The sequence below is a fragment of the Dipodomys merriami genome, unplaced genomic scaffold (assembly GCF_024711535.1).
Source record: "Dipodomys merriami isolate MVZ:Mamm:240054 unplaced genomic scaffold, mDipMer1.0.p SCAF_158, whole genome shotgun sequence".
NCBI lineage: Eukaryota > Metazoa > Chordata > Mammalia > Rodentia > Heteromyidae > Dipodomys > Dipodomys merriami.
Genome location: NW_027202915.1, coordinates 2,513,411 through 2,535,082, shown reverse-complemented (window position 1 = coordinate 2,535,082; position 21,672 = coordinate 2,513,411). Strand labels below are relative to the sequence as shown.

General features: G+C 57.7%; 1 protein-coding gene across 2 annotated transcripts in view; it reads right to left on the bottom strand.

The window, feature by feature from the left end:
- Lbr (lamin B receptor) overlaps nucleotides 1–13,768 on the bottom strand; it is a 29,315-nt gene extending 15,547 nt beyond the window's left edge. The window contains exons 1-6 of one of the 2 annotated variants that reach the window (XM_070023252.1): nucleotides 13,415–13,768; nucleotides 6,835–7,013; nucleotides 4,554–4,778; nucleotides 2,061–2,144; nucleotides 1,147–1,342; nucleotides 147–343 (exon numbers count right to left, since the gene is read on the bottom strand). In XM_070023252.1, coding sequence (XP_069879353.1) covers nucleotides 147–343; nucleotides 1,147–1,342; nucleotides 2,061–2,144; nucleotides 4,554–4,778; nucleotides 6,835–6,999 — 867 coding nt within the window. In that variant the 5' untranslated portion in view covers nucleotides 7,000–7,013; nucleotides 13,415–13,768. Of the gene's footprint in view, nucleotides 1–146; nucleotides 344–1,146; nucleotides 1,343–2,060; nucleotides 2,145–4,553; nucleotides 4,779–6,834; nucleotides 7,014–10,834; nucleotides 10,936–13,414 lie in introns of those variants that run through there. The other variant, XM_070023251.1, reaches the window with a different exon arrangement.
- Between the last annotated feature and the right edge of the window lie 7,904 nt (nucleotides 13,769–21,672).

The following is a 21,672-nucleotide window of genomic DNA, read 5'->3' as shown; positions in this document are numbered from 1 at the left end:
CTTAATAACAAGTGTAATAGAGCACAATAGTAAGTTTTGGTAGTTCTGCCCAACAACGACAGATTCTCACCTCAAAATAACTAGACATGGAAAATAAGCTAAGAAAATCTCACAGTACCACACATACCCCACTAACAAAAACTTACCTTCCCAACTGGCAGTAGGTAGAACAGGGCTTGAACGAGAAACCAGAGCAAGTAGACTCCACACACTCTGGTCTCCCATACGTCAGCCCAGGCAGGCAGAGGAGGGGGGAAACTCAGCAGGCTGGGGTCCTGCTGCTCACACATGAGCAGCAGCAGGAAGAGGAAGACAGGCAGGCCGAGCATGATGAGCAGCGCCCCTGCAGGACACCGGTGAACAGTCAGGCACAGGGGAGTCTCAGCCAAGGAGTGTTCAGTTATCTTGTTAGTGAACTGCTGTCAGTGAGTCTAAAAGTCACTGTCCACCCGCAATGTCAAAACTCAGGTCTGGCTCCCAATCCAGTACTCACACCTGATCCTAGCTGCTCAAAAGGCTGAGATAGAAAGATCACAGTTCAAAGCAGCCTGGGCAGGAAAGTCGAACAGATTCCATCTCCAGAATAACCAGCAAAATGCTGGTCTGGAGGTGTGACTCAACTGAGCAAGTATGAGTCCGAGTTCAAACTGTGATACTCACAAAACAACAACAAAACTGAGGTTCAAGGAAGATACAAGGAAATGGAAAGACTTGGAAAACATTACATTTAGTGAAGTAAGCCAGACCTACAGAAACAAAGGTTGCATAGTGTCCCTGGTAGATAGATTGTACCTATAAATATGCAAGTAAACACACTAGGTTGTATGCAAGGGGTGACCAGTAAACGGAATGAACTGTTAACAGCTCTACAGCGAATGCAGACACTATAATGCCTCTGCTCGGATCGGCCCTCGGGCGCTGTGCAGACTATAATGCCTCTGCTCGGACCAGCCCTCGGGTGCTGTGCAGACAGTATAATGCCTCTGCTCGGACCGGCCCTCGGGCGCTGTGCAGACTATAATGCCTCTGCTCGGACCGGCCCTCGGGCGCCCCCTCAGCACCCCTCTCACTCCCCCTTAAGCCAGGTGCAGGTGTCCCAGAGGCATTTGCAAGGCACCCAGGAGCAACCAGACCCTGCTAACCTACCAGGGACTCCTCCAAACTCCAGGTCTTTCCTCTGTGGGCTGGGTGTCACTTTGAAGGTTTTGAGCAAGTCGGGTTCTTTTGGAACAAGCTTTTCTTCTTTAGAACTTGTTTCTTTTGCTTGCACCTCTTCTCTCCTCAGACGAAGGTTATATTGTGAAGATGTACAGCTACTTTCTTGTGACAAAATCAATCTCTCCTAAATAAAAAATAAAAAGCATTAAATATCTATAGTCAAGAATTGTCAGCCAGGCACCATGGCTCACGCCTGTAACCCTAGCTACTCAGGAGGCTGAGATCTAAGGATCACGGTTCAAAGCCAGCCTGGGCAGGAAAGCCCATGAAACTCTTATCTCCAGCGAACCATCAGAAAACTGGAAGTGGTGCTGTAGCTCAAGTGGTAGAGCGCTAGCCTTGGGCTAAAGAGCTGAGGGACAGTGCCCAGGCCCAGAGTTCAAGTCCCACGACCAAAAAAAAAAAAAAAAAGAATTGTCAGGACTTATCATTGCTTCTGGAGGAAGAATCACTTTGATAAAGAAAGAAAACGGGCTGGGAAGGTGGCTCAATGGTAGAGCGCTTGCCTTGCATGCTCGAGGCCTTGGGTTCGATTTCTCAGCACCACATAAGAAAAAAGCCAGAAGTGGTACTGTGGCTCAAGTGGTAGAGTGCTCGCCTTGAGCTGAAGAGCTGAGGGACAGCGCCCAGGCCCAGAGTTCAGGCCCCACGACCGGACCCGAAAGAAAGAAAGAAAGAAAGACAGAAAGACAGAAAGACAGAAAGACAGAAAGAAAGAAAGACAGAAAGAAAGAAAGAAAGAAAGAAAGAAAGAAAGAAAGAAAGAAAGAAAGAAAGAAAGAAAGAAAGAAAGAAAGAAAGAAAACAATGACTCAAGATGAAAGAGCGCTGCTGTTTCCTACCTGGGAGTTTTTATGAAGAATGTCATTGCACTCCCTGTGTTCCCGCTCTCCATTGTAGATGGTGACACTGTTTCCAAATGGCTTCTAAATTGAACATAGCATTTTAGTCCAAAGAACTGTAACTCATTAAAAAGAAACACAACAGTAACAAATTACAACTATGATATCCAACAATTAAGCAAAGCTCAAGACTTTCACAGTCTTAATTCTAACTAATTCTGGTGCAAATTTGCACCAGAAAACCACGGCACTTGGGCTTACCAAGTTACCTTGCTGGTAAGAGATCAACTCAGAGACAAATGTTAAAAAGTCACAGTAACAAGTAAAATGTAAATAAAAACAATGAGCTTTGAAAACCTCCAAACACACTGGCAAAAAAAAGGAAAATAAAATAAAAATGAACATTTATACACTATTGATAATTGGCATAACCTTTCTTTTTTTGTCTGTTGTGGGGCCTGAACTCTGGGCCTGGGCGCTGTCCCTCAGCTCTTCAGCTCAAGGCTAGTGCTCTACCACTTAAGCCATAGCGCCACTTCCGGCTTTTTTCTTATATGGTGCTGAGGAATCGAACCCAGGGTCTCATGCATGCATAGCAAGAACTCTACCACTGATTCCCTTTCCAGCCCTGGTAAAAACTTCTTTAACACAATCTGATAATATATAAAAGGCATCTAGTTTGTGCTATACATCTGACCTTGTAATCTCATTTGTGAAAATTTATCCCAAGGAGATAAACGGATTGTATAAAAATACTTCCTTAGAAAAACACATATAATGTTGACGATTTAGAAGGAAAAACACTACAAGAGCTAACTCAATCACTGTACATCTCTATAATTTAGGACATATAGTATATGATACAACAAAAGTGTAGAAAAATATACCATATACACTCCTAGTTTTAAAATTAAGTAGTTTGACTACAAAACAGTATACATGCAGTCCATTATTTTTAAGATTATTAAAAGCTGATGGATACCAGTGGCTCATGCCTGTAATCTAACCCATTTAGGAGGCTGAGATCTAAGGACCACCATTCAAAGCCAACCTGGGCAGAAAAGTCCGTGAGACTCTCATCTTCAATCAACCACCCAAAAAGCTGAAGTGGAGTTATAACTCAACTGGTAGAGTGCTAGCCTTGAGCAAGAGCTCAGGGACAGCGCTCAGGCCAAGTTCAAGCCCCAGCACATACACCAAAGAAATTATTAAAAGCCACAGATGGCCAACTGCTGGTGGCTCATCCCTGTAATCCTGGCTACTCAGGAGGCTGAGTCTTACAATTCAAAACCTGCCCAAGAAGAAAAATCCATGAGACTTTTTCTCCAATTAACCACCAAAATGGTGGAAGTGGGGCTATAGCTCAAGTGGTAGAGTGCTGTCCTTGAGCAAAAAAGCTGAGAGACAGTGCTCAGGCCCTGAGTTTAAGCCCTAGTACCAGTACCACCAAAAAACAAAAAAACAAAAAAAAGGCAATGTATATTTGTTTTGTTTTTTGGTTTGTTTTTTTTTTTGGTCCAGTCGTGGGGCCTGAACTCTGGGCCTGGGCGCTGTCCCTCAGCTCAAGGCTAGCACTCTACCACTTGAGCCACAGCTCCACTTCTGGCTTTTTTTCTTTTTGCTTATGTGGTGCTGGGGAATCGAACCCAGGGCCTCATGCATGCAAGGCAAGCGCTCTACCACTGAGCCACCTTCCCAGCCCGGCAATGTATATTTGTATGCACATTTTATCCATAGAAGAAGAGATACAATTATGTGACCAGAACACAAGGTAATCCTAATTCTTTTCTTTGAAAAGCGGTCAGTCTAAGAACTCTTGTGTGCTATAACACACCCCCTCATACTTCCCATCATGCACTTTTAAAGTAATTCCATTAAACTGCCATTTCTAAACGGGGATTCAATGCTAAAAACAGAGTTAGTTACGTAAGTCAGGCAAAGAATACATTTCCTTTTGGACAATGTCACCTCTTCCCTTGCTCTCTCCCAGTTTTTCCCTCCCATCCCCCCACAAGTTGTATAGTTCATTTTCAGCATCTTGTCCAATGAGTACCACAGCTTCATTTGTTCACCCTTTGTCCCTCCATTTCTATGCCTCCCCTTACACTCCCAAAGACAGATAAATGAAAGAACAAGACAAACAACAAAAAGAACAAAAAAGGAAAAAACCTTGTTTCCATTTCCTGGAGATCATTTTGACAAGTATGATTTTGTATGATCAGATGCACACAGGCATTATGCCTTTTTGTTCCTCTCCAGAGAACAATTTTAAGACCACACTATTTAACAGCACGTCAGTAACTTAAGGACACTCTTTTTTCTGATGTTGAAAAGAACTATACTTGCTACTCCACTTTTAATATAATCTCCCAAAGTCATTACATATTTAATGTCTGACACGTTAACATAATTAAGTGTAAATGGTTTGAATGAACGTTTATACATAGCAAAGAATGTCTTACACAGACAAAATGCCAGATAAGGATACAGTACCAGTACAAGCGGTGTCAACTTAACCTCCAGAATCTGACCCATCGTTCCCTTAAAGTCAGCTTGGTAGGAAGCAGAAGCCGACCTTCTGGAACCTTTGGGCGGTCTGCCAGGGGATCTGGAGCGTGACCTGGACCAGCTGCCACGGCTTCGGCCCCGGCCCCCACGGCGTCTGGAGGGCGAGCTGGAAGTTGAGCCACTTTTCCTTTGCTTAAAGGATGTTAAAGGCTGGAAAGGGAGAAAGCATCAAAGAGCTCACCACAAATCACAACACCTGGAGACAAAGTCAAGCTAGACAAGGACAATCTCTAAAACCATCATGGAAACCACAAGGCCTGAGAATAACACAGGCCAATGAGAAATGTTACCATCGTGATGATCCTACCTCTGATCAATGTGGCCTTTTGACCCCCATAGTATGAATCAAACTACGACACTTCTAATGACATGTACAAGGAGAGTTAAAACTAATGTTAGTTAAAACAGATACTATTACTTCACCATTTTGTTGAGATTAGACTTTGAATGGGGCACATGATCAAGCATGACAATGCTGACTATAGAACAGTATGCATATATTCATTCAAAGATACATGCAACCAATAAAGAAAGTGACCCACATTTTGCAAGTCTGAGTTACCTGGCTCTATCTGTGCCAATCCCGTGGATTCCTACCCCTTCATTTCACTGCCTTAGGGACCCAGTGCTGGGGAAGGCACTGATAAATTATACCCCAGCCAAACACCACCCACTCATTCTTTTGTGTGTAGCCTCAAGCTCACCACTTTTTTTTTTTTTAACAAATCTTTAAATGACTGCAAACAAAACCATAACTATCTATCTATCTATCTATCTATATTTTTTTTGTCAGTCGTGGGGCCTGAACTCTGGGTCTGGGCGCTGTCCCTTCGCTCTTCAGCTAAAGGCTAGAGCTCTACCACTTGACCCACAGCACCACCTCCAGCTTGTTCTGCTTATGTGGTGCTGAGGAATCAAACCCAGAGCCTCATGCATGCGAGGAAAGCACTCTACCACTGAGCCACCTTCCCAGCCCCCCAAAACAATATTTGACAAAATTACCTGAAATTCAGGCCAGCACTGATGGCTTACGCCTGTAATCTTAGCTACTCAAAAGGCTGAGTTCTGAGAAAAAGCTGAGATCTGAGGACTGAAAAAAGGACGGGAAAAAAGTCCCCATGAGACTCATCTCCAATGAACCACCAGAAAACCAGAAGTGGAGCTATGGCTCAAAGTGGTAGAATGTTAGCAGCTCAGGGACAGCACCCAGGCCCTGGATTCAAGACCCACAACCAATAACTCGCCCCTTCCTCCAAAAAAGTTGCCTGAAATTCAAATCTCATTGTTCATGAAGTTTTATTAGAACCTAGCTAGGTCCCTTCCCTTCCTGGGGCTGACCCAGCACCACAGAAGCCACATGGATCACAGAGCTAAAATATTTACTAGAGTGTACTACATGTGATCCAGGCCTGGGTCCCCAATTATTTGTTGCAGATAAGCAACAGGTACCAAAACTAAAGGATGCTGTGTGAAAGTTTTAAAAAAGGATTGTACACCTGGATCAGAGGTTTTCAAACCCAGCGGTTTGAAGCTGTGGGCGATACTCAGCTCTGCTGTCAGAGTCTGAGTTGAAGTCCAAACTCCTGAACACGGAGTATCAGCACCAGTTCCAGCGGGACACCTGCTGGCCCCTCCATCTACTCTGCTGCCACTGGCTGTGTTCCCCTCGCCCCCCAAGCCTTAGAAGCTGCCCCTGCATCACCGTCATTTTCCCATCTGCCCTTACCACTTGGCTCCTACATCACCATCTGTGGAAACACCTTAAAACCTGGGTCCTCAGGTAGGGAAGGTGGCCAGCATGCATGAGGCCCTGGGTTCCATTCCTCACTACCACATACACAGAACAGGCCAGAAGTGGTGCTGTGGCTCAAGTAGTAGTGCTAACCTTGAGCAAAACAAGCTCAGGGACAGTGCCTAAGCCCTGAGTTCAAGCCCCAGGGCTGACAAAAACAAAAACAGGGCCCCCCTTGCTACCCAGCTATGCCAATACCACCCCGATCAGACCCTCGCTCTTCCTGTGAGTCTCTGGCAACTATACCTCCTGCCTGATTCACACCTTCCCAGAGCAGAAGACAGCATGTACCCACAATGGGAGCAGACCCACCTACACCTCTTAGCGAGTCCAAGCTTAGAAACTGCATCTACAGACCTAGAGTTGTCCTTTGCACTGCGAACGCACCCAGCGAACAAAGGAGCACTTACTTACCTTGATATCATTCTCTTTCAACTCAAGTTCGGTTCCATCTTTGTATTTTACCGTGTAGAGATGTGACTTTTGGTCGTAGCTCAGAACTTCTACTTCATAATAAAGTGAACTTCCTGGCCACCGACCTCTCACCACTTCACCATCTGCAAATTTCCTACTTGGCATTTTCTAGAGTTAGCCTGAACAATTTTAAAGAAAAAAAAAAGTTAATATCTACGCTAATGTGTGTTCCAGAGATCAGTCATCAAGAAGCATCTTCCAGATGTGTTAGATGGTCAAAATTTTAGGCCAGGAAGCCTTCCCCAAAAGTGGCATGCAACTTAAAGATGACAACCCCGAAGCCTAAGGTGAGCACTACGTCCAAAGGCACAGAACTGATGCCCAAGTGCAGACAACACAGGCAGCTCTTCCAGCACCCAGGGGTCTCACGTGGAGTCACCTTAGCCACTGTGGGACAGGTAACTAACCCTGAGAATTAACTACAAGGCAGACCAGACGCCCCTTTGTACCATGCAAAATGCAGCCCACCTAAAATGATCAAAAATCAGATTATAATCTCACAAAATACATTTTTCGGGGGGGGGGGGGGAGGGTAGGTTGTGGGGCTTGAACTCTAGGCCTGGGCACTGTCCCTGAGCTCTTCAGCTCAAGGCCACAGCACCAGTTGCAGCTTTTTCTGCTTAGGTGGTGCTGAGGAATCGAACCCAGGGCCTCATGCATGTGAGGCAAGCACTCTACCACTGAGCCACCTTCCCAGCCCACAAAATACATTTTTGAGTTTTGTTTTTTTTTGGGGGGGTCCAATTGTGGGCCTGAACTCTGGGTCTGGGTGCTGTCCCTCAGCTCTTCAGCTCAAGGCTAGCACTCTACAAAATACATTTTTATTTGTAAATTTTTGTGTTGCTTTCTGAGAGATTTAAAAATATATTTAAGGGGGCTGGGAAGGTGGCTCAGTGGTAGAGTGCTTGCCTCACATGCATGAGGCCCTGGGTTCGATTCCTCAGCACCACCTAAGCAGAAAAACTGAAAGTGGTGATGTGGCTCAAGTGGTAGAGCACTAGCCTTGAGCTGAAGAGCTAAGGGACAGTGCCCAGGCCCAGAGTTCAGGCCCCACAACCAGCAAAAAAATAGATATGTATATAAATATATTTAAGTTTTTAATTAATTACCCTGCTGAAAATAATAAACTAGGAAACAGACTGGGAAAAACAAGGATATGCCATCATCAATACCAAGAAAAATAATTTCAAATCTGTAATGAATAATAAAACTGAGTTTATTACATAAAATTCCAATTCTTGAGCCCAAAAATTGCATACCAACTATTCACAATAGCCAAGATATGGAAAGAGCCCAGATGCCCCACAATAGATGAGTACACCCAAAAAATATGGTACCTATACACAAATGAAATTTCACACAACCACTAGAAAGAATGTCATTTGCAGGGAAGTGGATGGAACTAGAACAACTCATATTACATGAGGCAACCCAAGATCAGAGAGACAAATGGCACATGTTCTCTCTGATATGCAGAAGTTAGATCTAAAATGCACTGGGATATGACAAACTATGCAGGATTCTAGATACTCACACAGTGAGACCAAAAGAGGATGTTCTTAAGAGAACGGGCCATGCCTAAGAGCCTCTTCACGTTTATAGAAAATAATATACATACTGAAACAAACTCCAAGGTATGGAGACAGACTTTTGGTTAGTTTTTATGTTTTGATGATTCTGTCTTCTTTTCCTTATGTATGGTGATTCTCATGGATAGCTTTGGGGGTGTGGGAGGGTACAAACGAGGGAAAGGGTGAAAAAGTGGCGGTGGAGCTCCCTGGACACTGATGGAAGTGGGTGGAGACAGGAGGGAGGGAGGGACTGGGAGCGAGGGAGGGAACAGAAGACACTGTAGAAAGAGAACGCACTCATCACCGCACTCACGTAATTGTAACCCCCTGTACATCACCTCTATAACAACAAACTTAAGAAATAAAGATTTGCATAGCAGGGACCCCAGGCCAGCATGTGCCTGGCCTCAATCCCAGCTCTCCTTCCTCAGCCTATAGCAGATACCCACTCCATTAACATTCCTATACACTGTCTCAGAACTGCCTTGTGCACACTGCAGGACGCCTCAACCTTCATAATACCAACTGCCTGAGGGCTGAGGCAGGAAGACCACCCACCAACTAAATGATAATGTTGCCAGGTGCTGGTGGCTCACACCTGTCATCCTAGCTACTCAGGAGGCTGAGATCTGAGGATTACGGTTCAAAACCAGCCCAGGCAGGAAAGTCCATGAGACTTATCTCCAATAAACCACTAGAAAACCAAAAGTGGTACTGTGGCTCAAGCAGTAGAGTGCTGGCCTTGAGCTGAAGAGCTGAGGACAGTGCACAGGCCCAGAGTTCAAGCCCCATGACCGACAAAAAAGAAAAGAAAAATAATGGGGCTGGGAAGGTGGCTCCGTGGTAGAGCGCTTGCCTTGCATGCATGAGGCCCTGGGTTCTTCGATTCCTTAGCACCACATAAACAGAAAAAGCCGGAAGTGGTGCTGTGACTCAAGTGGTAGAGCGCTAGCCTTGATCTGAAGAGCTGAGAGACAGCGCCCAGGCCCAGAGTTCAGGTCCCACGACCAGCAAAAAAAACAAAAAAACAAGAAAAAGATAATGTTTACATCTGAAGTGGACACGGCTTTTAGTTTGTACTCAGTGTTTCTACAGTGCCTAAGTTTCACGTGTAAACTGAGGAAACACCTCTGTGTGGAAAACATTCTGGCCCCTGGCATTGTTACACTTCTTTAAAAATGTTATTAGCCAGTTGTCCAAAAAGGTTATACCTCCCTAAGTCGGGTCAGGAACCTGACCAGTGTCCCCTTCCACCCTCTGCTTCGGCTCAGTCCTATCTCCTCCACAGTCCAGCTTCTACACACGTGCACTGCATGTAACGACTGTGTGCTAAGCAGGCAGAAAGCCCAACACCAAAGGAAGCAACAAGTGCGCAGGGCCTGAAGATAGGGCCTCTGACCCGCCACCGTGGCCCAGACGCCCAGCTCCCGGCCTCATGGGCTCGCAGCACGTCAGTCCCACGGGCTAACAGTCTGTCAGTCACAGGGCTCGCAGCACGTCAGTCCCACGGGCTAACAGTCTGTCAGTCACAGGGCTCGCAGCACGTCAGTCCCACGGGCTAACAGTCTGTCAGTCACAGGGATCACGGCACATCAGTCCCACGGGCTCAGTCCGTCAGTCCCACGGGCTCGCAGTCCGTCAGTCCCACGGGCTAGCAGTCCGTCAGTCCCACGGGCTCAGTCCGTCAGTCCCACGGGCTCGCAGTCCGTCAGTCCCACGGGCTCGCAGTCCGTCAGTCCCACGGGCTCAGTCCGTCAGTCCCACGGGCGCAGTCCGTCAGTCCCACGGGCTCAGTCCGTCAGTCCCACGGGCTCAGTCCGTCAGTCCCACGGGCTCAGTCCGTCAGTCCCACGGACTCGCAGTCCGTCAGTCCCACGGGCTCGCGGGCGGTGCGGGCCGGGCGTAGGTGGGGAGACCCGGGCAGCGGCAGCCGCCCGGCCGCCCTCCTCCTCCTCCTCCTCCGCAGCCTCCGGCGGGAGCTCGGCCGGCTTCCGGCTTCCGGGTCCCGCCCCGCCCCGCCCGCCGGCGCCGGCCCCGCCCGGGCGCGCGCACGCGGCCTGCCCGCCGGCGTCCGTGCGCGGCCGGGGTGCGCGGCGGGGCCCCGGGCCGCCGCCTCCCGCCCGGGCCCTCGCCCCGCCGCCCCTCGGGGCCGGGCGCCCGCCACCGGCACAAAGCGCCGCCGCCGGGTCCCCCCGCGACCCCCGCCGGAGCCCGGGCGCCCGCGGCCCGTCAGCGGCCCGCCTCCGCGCCCACCCGAGGCCCCGCCGAGCCCAGGGCGCGCCCGGCGCCGCCCGCCCGCCGCCGCGGGGTCGCCGGGAGGCCCGAGCGGGCGGGGGGGGGGGGGGACGGGGCCGGCGGCGCCCCCTCACCTGCCGTCCGGCGGGAACGCACGGCGCGGGACTCCGCCAACAGCTCGCTCGGCGAACGCGCCGCGCCCGGCCCCGCCCCCGGGCCCCGCCGCGCCATCCTATTGGCCGGCCGCTCGTTTGAATGCTCGCCGACGCCGGCGATTGGCGCGCGGGGTGGCGCGTCCGCCCCCGCCCTGGAGGCGGCCGCCGCTCCCGCCTTATCCGCGCGGCCCCGCCCGCCCCGGCCCCGCCCGCCCCGGCCCCGGCCCCGCCCGCCCCGTCCCCCCCACCCGCCCCGGCCCCGCCCGCCCCGTCCCCCCCCCCGCCCCGGCCCCCCCCCCGCCCCGGCCCGCCCCGGCCCCGCCCCCCCGTCCCCCGCCCGCCCCGGCCCCCCCCCCGCCCCGGCCCCGCCCGCCCCGCCCCCGCCCGCCCCGGCCCCCCCCCCCGGCCTCCCCCCCCCGCCCCGTCCCCGCCCGCCCCGTCCCCCCCCCCCGCCCGCCCCGGCCCCCCCCCGCCCCGGCCCCGCCCGCCCCGGCCCCCCCCCCGCTCCGGCCCCGCCCGCCCCGGCCCCCCCCCGCCCCGGCCCGCCCCGGCCCCGCCCCCCCGTCCCCCGCCCGCCCCGTCCCCCCCCCCCGCCCCGGCCCCCGCCCCGGCCCCGCCCGCCCCGCCCCCCCCCCGCTCCGGCCCCGCCCCGGCCCCGCCCCCCCGTCCCCGCCCGCCCCGTCCCCCCCCCCCGCCCGCCCCGTCCCCCCCCCCCGGTCCCCGCCCGCCCCGGCCCCGGCCCGTCCCCGGCCCCGCCCGCCCCGTCCCCCCCCCCCCCCCCCCGTCCCTGTTCGGGCGGCCACGGGGACGGCAGGGAGCAGAAAGACCGGGAGTGAGGGGAAGGGAAGGGGGGGAAGGGGGGAGCGGGCGCTACGACCCCACTGCGCCCCCCGCGGTGGACGCTGGGCTTCCTGCCGCTGCCCTAGTCCGCCCTCCTCCCGCTCCCCCTGCGCCCTCCCCTCCCCTCCTCCCGCTCCCCCTGCGCCCTCCCCTCCCCTCCTCCCGCCCTCCCCCTGCGCCCTGCCCTCCCCCTGCGCCCTCCCATCCTCCTGCCCTCCCCTCCTCCCGCTCCCCCTGCGCCCTGCCCTCCCCTCCTCCCGCCCTCCCCCTGCGCTCTCCCCTTCTGCCCTCCCCCTGCGCCCTCCCCTCCCCTCCTCCTGCTCCCCCTGCGCTCTCCCCTTCTGCCCTCCCATCCTCCTGCCCTCCCCTCCTCCCGCTCCCCCTGCGCCCTCCCCTGCCCTCCTCCCACCCTCCCCCTGCGCTCTCCCCTTCTGCCCTCCCATCCTCCTGCCCTCCCCCCTGAGCTTTCCCCTCCCCCTGCACTCTGCCCTCCCCTGCCCCAACTCCTGTCCTCCCCCCCTCCCCATGCTCTCCTCTCCCCTGGTTTTCCAACTCTTGCTCAGCCCTGCTGAGCCTCTTCTTGGCCACCCCTTCCAAGGCCAGTGGGGCACTGTGCCTCCCGGGCCACTGCTGGCTGGCCCGCCCCCTGCGGGAGGTGAGGTGGGCCAGGCCTGCCCAGCCGCCCTGCCCTTCCTGCCCTGCCCACAGCTCCTTTCCTGGGTTAGGCCTGGTCAGGCTGTCATTGCCCACAGCCCTGGGTTGTAGTCAGAGCAGCCCCACAAGCCACCACCACCAGTACCTGAAGTGGAGCCCGGCCCAGGGCAGGCCCCAGCCTCCCAAGGAGATACAGGGTGGAAAAACCTCACTGTCGGGGTCAAGCTTACACAACCCTCCTGCAGCCTGCAGGTCCAGTAACAGGACACAAGGTGAAGCCAAGGATGGCAAACCTCATGCCGAAAGTCATCAACTAGAAAGACCCTTGTTTTAATAGACCCAATTTTGACATTGGAAACTAAACAATTCCTTTTCGCTTCTAGTTAGTGGACAGCCGCATGTGAAAAACCAGATAAATCCTCAGGCTATTTTGCTCAATGAAGGGAGCTTGGTGTTTTCTTTACTAGACTGAAGGTGTGACTCAAATGGTAACACACCTGCCCAGCAGGACCAAGCCTTTCAATTCAAACTGGCAGAAAAAAGTACTACAAACTGTGCCTTTTCTTTTTTTGGCCAATCCTGAGTCTTGAACTCAGGGACTGGGCACTGTCCCTGAGCTTCTTTTGCCCAAGGCTAGCACTCTACCACTTGAGCCACAGCGCCACTTCTGGCTTTTTCTGTTTATGTGGTACTGAGGAATCAAACCCAGGGCTTCATGTAGGCTGGGCAAGCACTGTACCAAGACACAGCCCCAGTCCAAATTGTGCCAATTTTGAAGTGGAATTTTCAGGCTTAATTTTCAGAAACACGTTTATCAACCACATTAGCAGGTTTTCAGATATACAAAGTGAGTCATGAGATTCATGTTTTGGCACTGCTGTGTCGGCAACCCAGACAGTGGAGACGGGCCACACACCGGCCAAGAACCCTTCAAGCATGGTGTGCCAGTGTGCAGCGGCCCCCAGGCAGCAGTTCCCCAGGCTGCTTCAGGACATTCATCCAGGTAAAACCTCACGCAGCATGAGGGCCAGCTGCACTGTGTGGTGCTGTTTGTAAGAAACAAACCTTGACGTGTTTGTGTGGTAGATGTACCTAAGAGCCTTCTGATAGAGCTGTGCAGGTGCATCTTTTGTTTGCAGGTGGATCTTCACCTGTGCTGGAGGCGAGCAGGTCCGGTTCACAGGTGGAGAGTGACAGGCACCTCAGCAAGCCGGGAAGGCTTCTGGTGCAAACGGGAGTGAGGGGAGGTTCTTGGTGGCGGAGACTCACCTTCCTCCCCTCCTTCCTCGCACTCGCTCACACCTCTGCGCTGCGGCTGCTGCTCCCACACGCCCACCAGCCAGGTTCAGCCCACCAGCCAGGTTCAGCGCACCAGCCAGGTTCAGCGCACCAGCCAGGTCCAGCCCACCAGCCAGGTTCAGCGCAGCAGCCAGGTCCAGCGCACCAGCCAGGTCCAGCGCAGCAGCCAGGTTCAGCCCACCAGCCAGGTCCAGCGCAGCAGCCAGGTCCAGCGCAGCAGCCAGGTCCAGCGCACCAGCCAGGTCCAGCCCACCAGCCAGGTTCAGCGCAGCAGCCAGGTCCAGCGCACCAGCCAGGTTCAGCGCAGCAGCCAGGTTCAGCCCACCAGCCAGGTTCAGCCCACCAGCCAGGTCCAGCGCAGCAGCCAGGTCCAGCCCACCAGCCAGGTTCAGCGCAGCAGCCAGGTTCAGCGCACCAGCCAGGTTCAGCGCACCAGCCAGGTTCAGCGCACCAGCCAGGTTCAGCGCAGCAGCCAGGTCCAGCGCAGCAGCCAGGTCCAGCGCAGCAGCCAGGTCCAGCGCAGCAGCCAGGTTCAGCGCAGCAGCCAGGTCCAGCGCAGCAGCCAGGTTCAGCGCAGCAGCCAGGTCCAGCGCAGCAGCCAGGTCCAGCCCACCAGCCAGGTTCAGCGCAGCAGCCAGGTTCAGCGCACCAGCCAGGTTCAGCGCACCAGCCAGGTTCAGCGCACCAGCCAGGTTCAGCGCAGCAGCCAGGTCCAGCGCAGCAGCCAGGTCCAGCGCAGCAGCCAGGTCCAGCGCAGCAGCCAGGTTCAGCGCAGCAGCCAGGTCCAGCGCAGCAGCCAGGTTCAGCGCAGCAGCCAGGTCCAGCGCACCAGCCAGGTCCAGCGCACCAGCCAGGTTCAGCCCACCAGCCAGGTTCAGCGCACCTCTCAGGACCCACAGAGGACTGTGGCTCAAGTGGTGGAGCGCCGGCCTTGAGCTGAAGAGCTGAGGGGCAGCGCCCAGGCCCGGGGGTCAAGCCCCAGGATCAACGGAAAAAACAAAAACAAAACCACCTCAGACTATTGGCTGGGTTCCAGCAGCTGGAAGTCATAATCCTCCTCAGGGGACCCAGGTCTGAGGACCGCGCTCAAAGCCAGTCCAGGTAAGTCCCTAGGAGTTCCCTTAGGATAACGACCAAGACGCCGGATGAGCAGCTGTGGCTCAAGTGGCAAAGCCAAAAAAAAGCTCAGGGTCGGGCCCAGGCCCCGCACTCAAGCTCAGGACCAGGAGACGCACAAAATACCTCCAAATTGGAAACTGTCCCCCTGTACTAGAGCTGTGGTGTGCGGGAGACCAGGGCGCGGGGAGCCGGCGTCAGGGCTCCACCCAGGGGCTCCGCGCCAGGGCCGTGGGCTGGGCCGGGGCCGGGTGAGCCCCCCGCCGTGAGGCCGGCCCGGTGCGGGGGGTCCCCGGGGTCAGGGTGAGCCCCCCGCCGTGAGGCCGGCCCGTGCAGGGGGGGGAGTCCCCGGGGTCAGGGTGAGCCCCCGCCGTGAGGCCGGCCCGTGCAGGGGGGGGAGTCCCCGGGGTCAGGGTGAGCCCCCCGCCGTGAGGCCGGCCCGTGCAGGGGGGGGAGTCCCCGGGGTCAGGGTGAGCCCCCGCCGTGAGGCCGGCCCGTGCAGGGGGGTCCCCGGGGTCAGGGTGAGCCCCCGCCGTGAGGCCGGCCAGGTGCAGGGGGGTCCCCGGGGTCAGGGCGCGGGACTGCCAGCCCCGCCCCGGAGCCCCCGCCGTGAGGCCGGGCCGGTGCAGGGGGGTCCCCGGGGTCAGGGCGCGGGACTGCCAGCCCCGCCCCGGCGCCGCAGCTTCCTGTTGAGCGCAGCCTCGTGGTCGGCAGGGCCGGAAGCTCTGCCCTCCGCGCACCTGCAGGGGTCAGAACAAAACAATGCTGGGCCTCCTTTCAAGTTTCCAAACAGGAAGAAAAAGAACAGAAAAACGAGCTTGGTTTCCTCCGGAAGCCGCGGGGCGGAGGCCCTGGAGCCCGCGCTGGGCGGCCCGGCGGCCCGCGGCACCCACTCTGTGCCCAAACGCATCTAACAATGAGCACATGATCAACGGACAGCGACGGCCGGGAGCCCGGGGCCGAGGCCCGCCCGCACGGGCCGGGCTCAGGACGCCTGTTGGGGGCACGGCCGTCCAGAAGGCCACCCGGGTGGGGGGCGGAGTCAGCCCTCAGATCCTCCCCGGCCTCAGCTCCTCCCCGGCCTCAGCTCCTCCCCGGCCCTCAGCTCCTCCCCGGGCCTCAGCTCCTCCCCGGGCCTCAGCTCCTCCCCGGCCTCAGCTCCTCCCCGGGCCTCAGCTCCTCCCCGGCCTCAGCTCCTCCCCGGCCTCAGCTCCTCCCCGGCCTCAGCTCCTCCCCGGCCCTCAGCTCCTCCCCGGCCCTCCCCGGGCCTCAGCTCCTCCCCGGCCCTCAGCTCCTCCCCGGCCCTCCCCGGGCCTCAGCTCCTCCCCGGCCCTCCCCGGGCCTCAGCTCCTCCCCGGCCTCAGCTCCTCCCCGGCCTCAGCTCCTCCCCGGCCCTCAGCTCCTCCCCGGCCTCAGCTCCTCCCCGGCCTCAGCTCCTCCCCGGCCTCAGCTCCTCCCCGGGCCTCAGCTCCTCCCCGGCCTCAGCTCCTCCCCGGCCTCAGCTCCTCCCCGGGCCATTGCTGACCGTGCCCACCGGCCCGCGATGGGCTGGAGCTGGGGGAGCCCTCGGGAGCCCTCGTGTGCGCCGAGGGGCCTCCGGCCGGGGTTCACGTCGGGAGGGGTGGGCTGCGCAGAGGCTCTGCGGGAGGCAGAGTTGTTCCCGCGTTTCTTTTTTTTTTTTTTTTTTTTGGGTCTGGTCGTGGGGCCTGAACTCTGGGCCTGGGCGCTGTCCCTCAGCTCTTCAGCTCAAGGCTAGCACTCTACCACTTGAGCCACAGCGCCACTTACGGCCTTTTTCTTTTTGCTTATGTGGTGCTGAGGAATCGAACCCAGGGCCTCCGCTTCCCAGCCCCAAATTCCCACGTTTCCAAAGCCTCCCCCCTCCCCCCTGTATCCTGGATGGGGCCGGGAGGCGGGGCGGGGCCTGGGGCCGGGAGGCGGGGCCTGGGGCCGGGAGGCGGGGCCTGGGGCCGGGAGGCGGGGCGGGGCCTGAGGCCGGGAGGCGGGGCGGGGCCTGAGGCCGGGAGGCGGGGCGGGGCCTGGGAGGCGGGGCCTGGGGCCGGGAGGCGGGGCGGGGCCTGAGGCCGGGAGGCGGGGCCTGGGGCCGGGAGGCGGGGTGGGGCCTGGGAGGCGGGGCCTGGGGCCCGGGAGGCGGGGCCTGGGGGCAGGGAGGCGGGGCCTGGGGGCAGGGAGGCGGGGCGGGGCCTGGGGGCAGGGAGGCGGGGCCTGGGGGCAGGGAGGCGGGGCCTGGGGCAGGGAGGCGGGGCCTGGGAGCCGGCGGCCCCCAGCGCCCCCTCGGAGCCCTGTGAAGCAGAATTTCAGTTCTGCGCCTGCGCGTGGCGAGGGCCGGCGAGATACTGGCCTCCGTTCCTTCAAAGGAGACAGCCGACAGGCCGGGTGGGTGGCGGCCGCGCCCCTGGCTCTCAGGAAGCGCGCCGCGCCCGCCCAGCCCGGGAGACCCGCCACGCTCCAGGCACGGGGCCGGGGCCGCCTCGGCCGCGCCACGCGTCGGGAGCCTGCGCGTGGGCCCCGGTCACCCTGCCCCCGCGGCCGCGGCGCGCCGGGACGCAGTTCCCCGGCCGAGAGCGAGCCTCGGCCCGCGCGAGTCCGCCGCGCCCGGGCCTCACCGCGGCGGCTCCGGGTCTCTCGGCGCGCGCGCCGCCATGAGCGCGCCCGTCCCGAGAGCGCGCCCCGCCATGAGCGCGCCCCGCCATGAGCGCGCCCGTCCCGAGAGCGCGCCCCGCCATGAGCGCGCCCGTCCCGAGAGCGCGCGCCGCCATGAGCGCGCCCGTCCCGAGAGCGCGCGCCGCCATGAGCGCGCCCGTCCCGAGAGCGCGCCCCGCCATGAGCGCGCCCGTCCCGAGAGCGCGCGCCGCCATGAGCGCGCCCGTCCCGAGAGCGCGCCCCGCCATGAGCGCGCCCCGCCATGAGCGCGCCCCGCCATGAGCGCGCCCCGCCATGAGCGCGCCCCGCCATGAGCGCGCCCCGCCCCGCCCCGCCCCGCCCCGCCCCACCGCCGGGCCGCGCGGCGCCTTCGGCTGCGGCCTTGGGGGGACTAAAAACAGGTGGATCTGGGCCTCGCCACGGAAGTGGGCTGCCCTCATCTAGACAGGGCCCTGGACAAGGTGGAGCGCGACAAGGTGGAGCGCGACAAGGTGGAGCGCGACAAGGTGGAGCGCGACAAGGTGGAGCACGCAGCCGCCTCCCCCTCCTCCCCACAGGCTCAGCTGGGAGCACTCAGCCTCCTCCCCCTCCTCCTCCCCACAGGCTCAGCTGGGAGCACTCAGCCTCCTCCTCCCCCTCCTCCCCACAGGCTCAGCTGGGAGCACTCAGCCTCCTCCTCCTCCCCCTCCTCCCCACAGGCTCAGCTGGGAGCACTCAGCCTCCTCCCCCTCCTCCCCACAGGCTCAGCTGGGAGCACTCAGCCTCCTCCTCCTCCTCCTCCTCCCCACAGGCTCAGCTGGGAGCACTCAGCCTCCTCCTCCTCCTCCTCCTCCCCACAGGCTCAGCTGGGAGCACTCAGCCTCCTCCTCCCCCTCCTCCTCCCCACAGGCTCAGCTGGGAGCACTCAGCCTCCTCCTCCTCCTCCCCCTCCTCCCCACAGGCTCAGCTGGGAGCACTCAGCCTCCTCCTCCTCCTCCCCACAGGCTCAGCTGGGAGCACTCAGCCTCCTCCTCCTCCTCCCCCTCCTCCCCACAGGCTCAGCTGGGAGCACTCAGCCTCCTCCTCCTCCTCCTCCCCACAGGCTCAGCTGGGAGCACTCAGCCTCCTCCTCCTCCTCCTCCCCACAGGCTCAGCTGGGAGCACTCAGCCTCCTCCTCCTCCTCCTCCTCCTCCCCACAGGCTCAGCTGGGAGCACTCAGCCTCCTCCTCCCCCTCCTCCCCACAGGCTCAGCTGGGAGCACTCAGCCTCCTCCTCCTCCTCCTCCCCACAGGCTCAGCTGGGAGCACTCAGCCTCCTCCCCCTCCTCCTCCCCACAGGCTCAGCTGGGAGCACTCAGCCTCCTCCTCCTCCTCCCCACAGGCTCAGCTGGGAGCACTCAGCCTCCTCCTCCCCCTCCTCCCCACAGGCTCAGCTGGGAGCACTCAGCCTCCTCCTCCTCCTCCTCCCCACAGGCTCAGCTGGGAGCACTCAGCCTCCTCCCCCTCCTCCCCACAGGCTCAGCTGGGAGCACTCAGCCTCCTCCTCCTCCCCCTCCTCCCCACAGGCTCAGCTGGGAGCACTCAGCCTCCTCCTCCTCCTCCCCACAGGCTCAGCTGGGAGCACTCAGCCTCCTCCTCCTCCTCCTCCCCACAGGCTCAGGTGGGAGCACTCAGCCTCCTCCTCCCCCTCCTCCCCACAGGCTCAGCTGGGAGCACTCAGCCTCCTCCTCCTCCTCCCCACAGGCTCAGCTGGGAGCACTCAGCCTCCTCCTCCCCCTCCCCCTCCTCCCCACAGGCTCAGGTGGGAGCACTCAGCCTCCTCCTCCCCCTCCTCCCCACAGGCTCAGCTGGGAGCACTCAGCCTCCTCCTCCCCCTCCTCCCCACAGGCTCAGCTGGGAGCACTCAGCCTCCTCCTCCTCCTCCTCCCCACAGGCTCAGCTGGGAGCACTCAGCCTCCTCCTCCTCCTCCCCACAGGCTCAGCTGGGAGCACTCAGCCTCCTCCTCCCCCTCCTCCCCACAGGCTCAGCTGGGAGCACTCAGCCTCCTCCCCCTCCTCCCCACAGGCTCAGCTGGGAGCACTCAGCCTCTACCGCCCCTCCCCCTAACCAGGCTCAGTTGCTGTGCAGGCCAGACTTCTAGTGTATTCCATGCAAAGAAAAACAAACGCAAAAACATGGAAATACTCCAATTGCACTGTGCCAGAAGACAGACTTCCTAGCTTGCTGTTAGAATCACCTTATTTCCCAGAAAATGAGAACACACATAATGAAAGTGTATCTTATATCAAATGACTCCCAAACACGTGGGTACACACACACACACGAAAACAACACTGGCCACACAGGACCCACCTGCTGTAGTCCCAATCTTGCCCATCTCTGATCTGTGGACATGGATAACTGACAGGAAAAACAAGCCGTGTGCCCGTCTACCAGGGCCTTTTGGACATCTCCTGATGCACACAAATAGGTGCTAATATTTAAAATAATTACAAGCGGCCCTTTGGAAAGCACCTATTGCCCGTGTCCCTTCTCTTGGATCAAAAGAGAATAAATCTAGCCAGGCACTGGTGGCTCATGCATAATCTCAGGAGCCTGAGCTCTGAGGATCACAGTTCAAAGCCAACCCAGGCAGAAAAGTCTGTGAGATTTATCTTCAATTCGCCACCAAAAAATGGGAAGTGGTGTTGTGGCTCAAAAGGGCAAAAGAGCTCAACGTGTGGGCTCTGAGTTCAAGCCCCAGGACTGACAAAAACAAACCAAAAGAAAAAAACCAAAGCCTAAAGCTACCGATAACTGCAGAGACGCTCAGCACTAAATGTGAGCAGAGGAACCTCGCGGACAGGCAGGCATGGGCTGCTGGCCAGGCTGGGTGCCACACACAGCGACGGAGCAGAGACGCAGAGCAGTCAAGACGGAGTGCCACACGGCCTCCCCTGTCCAGTGTCAGTGACAGGCGTCATGGTGAAGCCCAGTGGCTGTGAGGAAGCCGAGTGACTAAATCTTCACCCCTTCACGAGAGGAGGGAGACCTGGCTGGACCCCAGCACTGGGTGTAGGCCTCCATATTGCCTTTCCCAGAGGCAAACCCTCCTCCTAGGACATGCTACGCGGCAAAGCAGGCGTGTGCAGAGCGGAGCCCTGCCAGCGCACCCAACATCCGGGCCTGGCCACCACGCTGCTAGCATGCGCCCAGGACAAACGGAACTCCAGGCAGGAGAACGAGAATCTGACGCCGGTACACCTCCCACTTCCCAGTCCAGGTCTGCACCCGCATCGAGGCAGGCAGCAACACTGGATTTCTCACGGAGCGTGATGGGCAAGGCAAGTGGAGCAGGTCTGGGGAGCAAGGCACCCCAAGGACCGAATCCTGCAACTTGAGCAGCGCATTGGGTAACTACAAGTTTCTGTTGCTCAGGGCGGGGAACAAACCCTGGGCCCAGCACCCCCAGGCACACACAAGCTGAGCCGCACCCCGGCCCCAGGGCATATTTTAAGTATGAACCAAGAACTTTTCTATGAACTTGGACAGAAGCTTTTGTGCCTCACAATTAAATACCTCACTACAAACACCAATACATACACAGTTCCTCCGAGGGTATTTCTCATGCAACTAACAGTGCCAACGGCATGGCTTGTGTGGATTCTCAAGGAGTACCCCAGGCCACACAGAACCAAACCACCTATGCGATTTCACACACACACAAGTGCTGTCATCTACAAAGGAAAGCTGGGGCTCAAAGGTGGAGTTAAATCAGATTGGTAACATTATAAACCACGAAGTTGTCACTGTGTACACTTGTTTTCTTGTGGAGTAAGTGCAGTTTAACACATTTAGCTCTAATGAACTACGTAAAGCTTTTATTTTTTTTGTTGGCCGGTCTGGGCCTGGGCACTGTCACTCAGCTCTTCAGCTCAAGGCCAGTACCACTTCCAGCTTTTTCTGTGGTACTGAAGAATGGAACCCAGGGCCTCAGGCATGCAAGGCAAGCACTCTACCACTGAGCCACCTTCCCAGCCTCTGTGAGACTCTTAACTTCAATATAAACCACCAGAAAACTGGAAGTGGTCTTGAGCTGAAGAGCTGAGGCCGAGTTCAAGCCCCATGACCAACAAAAAAAATAAAGAAAGAAGAAAAGAACTTTTTGTTCACTAATGTAGACCCAGCAAATGCCTGCAACGAACAAAAGCACAATGCAGTGGTGTGCTCTGCTCCTCCTGGCCATCTTCCCTGGCCGGACACAAGTGCCCGAATCCCACACATG